Genomic DNA, 6,945 nt, shown 5'->3' on the forward strand with positions numbered 1-6,945 from the left:
TTTTCAGCATCCCTTTGAGACAGGATGCTCCTGATTTTTGCAATATTGTGCAGGTGAAAGAAGGCAGTTCTAGAGACTTGGTTTATGTGTGATTTAAAGGACATATTCTGATCAAAGATGACTCACAGGTTCCTCACAGTAGTACTGGAGGCAAGGGCTATGTCATCTAGAGTAACTATATGATTAGACAGCAGATTTCTAAGGTTTTCAGGCCCAAGCACAATAACTTCAGTTTTGTCAGAGTTTAGAAGTAAGAAGTTGCAGGTCATCCAGGCCTTTATGTCTTTAAGACATGCTTGAAGTTTGACCAGCTGATCTGATTCATTTGGCTTCATAGATAAATATAACTGAGTATCATCTGCATAGCAATGGAAATTTATGTTGTGCTTCCTGATAATATTGCCTAAAGGGAGCATGTATAAAGTGAAGAGAATTGGACCTAACACAGAGCCCTGTGGAACGCCGTGACTAACCTCAGTTTGTGTGGAACATTCGTCAGTTGCTGTTCTCCCAGAATACGATGTCTGGTGACAGTACTAAACATGCAGGACAGTATGCTATGACCAAGAGAGAGCAGAAAGGAAGATGAACTGCTCAGTGTGAGCGTACAGTTAAAATGCATTACAAACAGCAACAACAAGACTCAGGTTTTAGATACAGTGCCCCACACACACACACACACACACACACACACATCAGCACAAACAAACTACCACCGATGTGATACTTCCTACAGTTTTTTCATGGGAATCAAACAGATGCAAATACCCCACACACACCTCTTGTCCCTGCCCTAACTTGCCCCTCTTTCTTGTTTTTCACCACCAGGCAGACAGCCATGCAGAAACATTTTCTCCAGCACTGAGGGTGCTGTCTGCCAGGTGCTTAAGCCTCTGTAATCAGCACAAACCCAAGTGAATGCACTTTGATGACAGTGGGAATGGGCTGAAGGCTCACTGTGTCTCTAAAAACATGTATGTACAGTCTTTATACACTGGATATATGCATCCTAATCAAAGCTGTGTACATCACTATTTTCACATTGGTGGTTTTCAGTGAATTGAATATAAACATCACAGCTGAAAGAAAGGAAGGAAGAAGTGTGGTATGACAAGGTCAACAATCCAAGTAACAGATAATCATCTGGCAAACAGGGTTACACTCTACTTCACTGTCAGACACCACAACCTGTATGCAGGCAAACCAGCATGCATTGAATGACCCCCAAAAATATGCCCATAATGACACACATTAATTTGGAGGTGGTCACTTTTTATAGCAGTGAGGTCTCTCTTGATAGGTTTACCCATAAGCCACAAAAGGAAATACCACTAAAAACTGCAGAATGTAAAATATTCAGTTCTGCTAGTACCTGTGTAATGCAAACACAGTTTTATAAAAACACAAAACACAATGTCTGGCACAGTTTTGCTTCAGGTCCCTGCTATAAGTTATTGAAGACAATAAGTGTTATAGGCAATAAAAGAGCTCCACATTCTAATAATAATAATAATGGTGTGTACCTCAGGTGACATAAAATAAGAGGGGAAAAATAAATTGTGTTTATAGCTATTTTTTTTACTTTATAAAAACACAAAACACAATGTCTGTCAGTGCAGAAACCAAATTGCTGCATAATTTTTTGCCTTGCTAGTTCCCAGGGCAGCTATAAAGATGGCAATGGCCCGCTATTAGTCAGTCCACCCACACTGAAATACCTAACAATTACCGGATGAATCACCAAAAATCTTGTACAGATATTCCTGGTCCCCAGAAGATGAACTGACTGATTTTGAGCATCCCATGAGTTTTTCTTTAGCACCACCAGAAGCACGTTTTCACATCAGGTCAACATTTTAATGTGTCTAATACTTTGGTCTATGACCAGTTAGCTGCAAAACTAAGGACATTACTCACCACTGCAAATGTTATCATGCCAGACTAACATGGTAGTGACCATGGTAAATATTACCTGAAAAACCCTAGCATTTTAAGTGTGAGCCTGTTAGCATGCTAACCAGTTCAAAGCACTATCTGTGCCTAAGTACTGTTACCATGGCTGCAGACTCGTATTTTCCATGACTTCTACATCTTCTGAAATGAAATGGTATATCGCCTCCCTAATGCCTGTGGGCATTAAAAAACCAGGTTGTGCTAGTGTAAATTGGGTACATAACTCCATTTAGCACAGTGCAGGCTTATCACAGCTCCGATCCTTTCATTTGTCCAGAAAGAACAATGTGTTCTCAGAGAGAAAAAAAAAAACTACATTCATAATCAACACTGTGTGCACCTTCACTCAACTTTGCTGCACTGATGAGGTAAAACTAACAAAAGTTATCTTCAGTAATTACACCATGGATTTCTACCCTGTACAATAAACACCACTGCTCCAAAACAGTCTCATTTAACATCAAATGTCATGACTGGTGACTCCCAAATCTTTCCAGGCGTATATCTGTTTCTCTGTAGACTTACCGCAGTGTGTTGGCAAATAGTTTCCTTTCATGACAATACCCTGTGCAGTAGGTGCAAAGCCACAGTACTGTAGCTGCATATCTTGACAATGAAACAATGTGTGATTTCATAAATATTAAAAAGTGTTGCTTGTGGCTGTCCGGTTAGGTTTCGTAACACTGACACCAAACATTAGAGAACTGCAACGGATAAAATCTTGATGAAATGAAACTTAAGCACATTATTCAGATATGTCCTGAGGGCAAACTAGCACTTGGTAAAGTTCTCTTACCAATTGTGCGACCTAAATATGATCTCATCTGCCATTTGGGTGTGGTGACTCTTCACCTATTGAAGTAAAATCCTAGTAAATATCCATAAAATGTTGTGATAAATCAGTATTTGTGCAATTGTTTACTATCCAAGTAGCTGAATCCTCAACTATAGAAATTCTCAGTGTTATTCACATGCTGTATATAACACATGAGCAAAGTGTGTGCTTTTTGTGCTGTGTACATGCTTGTTAGTCATTTTCAGCCTGGCCTTTAATTTTCAGATAGGTTATAATTAAAACAACACAGGCCATGCCCTATTTCAGAAACATACATGGAACTTGACCTCATCCTCACTCCACAAACAATCAAGACGTTCTTTTCACATAATCTAAATAATGCGAGTCACATCTCCCTCAGGTGAAACTATGTATAAACGTTGTTGATTTCTTCCCGCCATGAGTGAAAGAGAAACTCTATGAGATGTCAGTTATCTCAAACCTGTTCTCCCGTGCATGTTGTTATTGTGTCATCATCACAACACAAGACATCTTGTGTCCCATGAACACAAACAAAACTACAGTACAATTTGTTGGACATCTTTAATAGCAATATCATTTTGCAATTAACTGAAAGAAGGTAGATGCTTCGGCCTTGGTGCTGTGTTCTAAAAAAACAGCAACTACATGTCCTATCATCTCCAAAGCTCCTGTGTTTTTCACTGCACTTTGCAGTGTGTACACTTGTACATGGGAGGAATAAATCCAAATAAGGATGGTGTAAGTGTGCCCTGCACCTCCATGGTGGATTTTTCACTTCCCTAAAAGAATAATGTGCTTTAAGTTCTTTTATTCCTAACTTTTTTTTACTTTCTTCTACTGTTTGCCACCCAAAAACTGAAAACCTGAGCTCTACTTTCCCTTAAAACACACTTTCTTCCTGATTTATCCTATAATGCAATCTCCCCCTGAGACTTAAATACAACCTATCCTACAAAAATTATCTTGTGATGAACCAATAAAAAGCTGCCAATCTTTCATACAACTGTGCCAAAACTGATGCAGCAAAAATACAATATAGCAACACATTCTCCTTCACTGAAGTGCCTACAACAAAATATCCAACAAAGGAAATGCCACATATGACCATGAACCTGGCTTGCAAGCCAAATGCACTCACACACACAAAGGGTTCCCTATTTCTGTGGTCCTTCAAGAAATATCTTTGTAAAACTCAGGAATGTGAGGAATCTCCGAGGGAGTGTTTAGCGAGAACAGGTGACCTTCTGAGTGGAGGACTGTATGACTTAGTCTTCCTATCACCTTGCTTTAAAACAACCAACCTTTCTTAAAGCCCATAATGAAGGTAAGACAGGATCTGAGAGACCAGGGTTGCATAAGAGCGGCCTGTTGTCTAGTTTTACACAGGGACCTGAGTCAACTGACAGAGTAGATCTCTGTCAGAGAGGTACACAGAGAACCATATTAACAACATAGGGAATTAGCAAATGGGAATTAACATGTAAAGACAGATAACCAGATAATCTTTTGGCTCAGGATGAAACACTGGCAGTTTTATCAAAGAAGACAAGATGAGTTAAGGGGTTTGTCACACTGAAAAGTCCAGGAGGCTGGAGTTTGTCGATCCAATTCCTGCTACTGTGCAGTTCTCGCTCTGGTCAAACTCCATGGGTCTTGTTTTAAAAAAAAAACAAACATTCCTGAGAACAAAAGGTAAATAGGGACAGGGAATCCAGATCAACCGGCACTGTCATCCTTCAGTGAAGTGTAAAGCAAACACATTGGGAGATTCAGTTCTCTGAAGTGTTCAGAGAAGATTCTTTTGTTTGATATATTATCTGACTAAAGATGTACAATACTGCATGTATATAAGTAAACAGGGTTTTGAAAAACAAAGGGTGGCCCAATGAAAAAGGTTCATTCTCTTTTACATGAACACCCTGTGTTGCTTTCTAGGGAAAAATCTATTGTAAAGAACAATTTTAAAAGCTGTTATAATGTATGTTTTCCATTTAGTCCTGCATTTCTATATAGATGAAAACCAGAAATAAACCAATGAACAGTGTAATGGAGAAGAGTTGTGTGACATGTTTAATTTTTTGATGGACTTGACCTGAAGCTCACTCTGATCTGCCCCTTACTCTCAAAGTCAGACACTTTCACAGCCCTACATGGTAGCCTCATACGTACTCCCACTTCATGTGATCCCCGTGTGGTCCCGGTGACTCAGTGTGATGAGGAACAGTGTGTCTGAAAAACAGAACCCCTTGTTCCTCCCTCACTGTAATGGTCCTGGCATTGCTTTTAATTAACTGGCACTATGGCTACAATACTGGGCATTTAGTGGGCAGGAGGCCCCTCTGGCATCAGTGCAGATCATCATCAGGGCCCCACTTGGAAGGATTCAATTTTCTGGGCAACTGTGTCTTGCTTCCACACTGAACCTCCTTTAGAATCATTTTAGGAACCAATTAACTCTTTCTCTAACAACATGCCTGGCTCTTAAATCATTGTGAACAGACTATACTTCCAGTGTGATATACATCCTTAAGATGAAATCCCGCTGCATTAAGGCACTTGATATACCATTTAAAAAATAGTAACTGTGGCTGCCAGCAAGCCAACATTTAAAAAATTGTAAACAAGTAAATTCACCTTTACATTCTTTCTAGTTGAGTGCACGTGTGAAGAATTGAAGAAAAAGATTCATGGCCTCTGTCCGAAAATAGCCTGTAGCCGACCTTGGCAGAGGAGAAATACCTTATCTCTCTTCAGTTGACCTTCTCTTATAAAACCCTTAACTTCACACTGCTGTTATGTAAATGCTGTCCACATATGCATGGTTTAGTCAGTGCTGACACATGTCTGTGCATTCAACACCTACCAAAGTCATAGATGTGACAGAAAACATGTTTATACGTATTCATCTTCTGTTGTGGGTATAGTGTGACTATGGGATTAAATGAGTTTGAATATGAGGAAATCCCCTGATACACTTCCCACTGAACTAAGAGAAGACACACTAAAAGAAACAGGCGACGCCTCCTCTTTCTCTAAAGCAAATTAGCCAAGGTTGCACAAACACCGCCAGACAAACACACATAAGACAGCCCTAACCAGACACTGTTGGTACTTTGTGTTTTTGCAGTTCAGGAGAACAAGGATGTGCTTGTTTGTCTGATGGTTTCGTTTTTGAAGCTGTGATTAATGAGGCTATAAAACAAACGCTAATACTACAGCTCACACTACATTAAACTTGGGGGGAAAAAACTGTTCACAAAGAGAAAGCATGACCGGTGACTGACATACGAGTGCACATGTGCAAGCTCCAACAAGATCGGCCAAGCACAGCTTTGGGAAAAGTCAGAGTGTTGCTGCAGTTTTCTTGGGAGTGTGTGAATATGTCCTTACGTGTTCACTTTGTGCGTGAGAGTGCGCTTTACTTAAGTTTTTGACTTGGTGGGTGTTTAAGCTGTGCGAAGTAAACCATCTACTGTAAATCATGCATGGCCCATGGCCCATGTGGAAGGCAGCTAGAGAGCGGCCCTTCACTTCCCATGTATCCTGAAGACCAGGTAAGTAAGTGGAGGCATCACAGAAGAGGACAAACAGATTTCTGAATAGCAAACAAAACAAGCTGAAGGTCAGCAGGCAGGTAAGAAGTCAGTCTGTTCAAACATCTCTACAGTGAACAAACACAATGCCTGGAAGGCAAGGAGCAAAATGTTCAACCATTTCCCAGCAACTTATCCCTAATCATCTAAGATTGCTATTTAATCTCTTTATTAATATAGTGTACTGTTAAGCTATGACACATGAGTTACTGAAAAACGTCTTGAGTTTTAATAATAATATCCACCTGACTGTGGGCTCTTACCATGGCTGTTTCCATGTTGATGCGCCTGCTTTCCTGACTTCTGTCCTCCCTTGTGTGCACTCTGAAGCCCAGCAGGGTGCCCATCCAAGGCCAAGTCAAGCGCAGGACCTAGACCCAGGCTCTTTCCAGTAGCACCAACATCCTTCTTCTTCTTTCCCTTCAGCCAGCCCAGAGCTCGGCCCAGGGAGTTACTGCGCTTCTTCAGGCCCCTTTTGCTGTGCTTCTCTTGGGCAAAAATCTCAACCACATCCTGGGGAAGCAGGTCCCCAAACCCCAGCGAATCCCGGTTTGACATAGCACCTCACACTGGAGCTATGCC

At 40.8% G+C, this 6,945-nt stretch overlaps 1 protein-coding gene across 2 annotated transcripts in view; it reads right to left on the reverse strand.

The window, feature by feature from the left end:
• Positions 1-6,945, reverse strand: part of LOC109968306 (uncharacterized protein KIAA1522 homolog) — a 26,148-nt gene that overhangs the window by 10,653 nt on the left and 8,550 nt on the right. The window contains exon 2 of one of the 2 annotated variants that reach the window (XM_020614469.1): positions 6,627-6,938. In XM_020614469.1, coding sequence (XP_020470125.1) covers positions 6,627-6,921 — 295 coding nt within the window. In that variant the 5' untranslated portion in view covers positions 6,922-6,938. Of the gene's footprint in view, positions 1-2,478; positions 2,635-6,626; positions 6,939-6,945 lie in introns of those variants that run through there. The other variant, XM_020614470.1, reaches the window with a different exon arrangement.

This window comes from Monopterus albus, unplaced genomic scaffold, assembly GCF_001952655.1.
Source record: "Monopterus albus unplaced genomic scaffold, M_albus_1.0 scaffold147.1, whole genome shotgun sequence".
Lineage (NCBI taxonomy): Eukaryota > Metazoa > Chordata > Actinopteri > Synbranchiformes > Synbranchidae > Monopterus > Monopterus albus.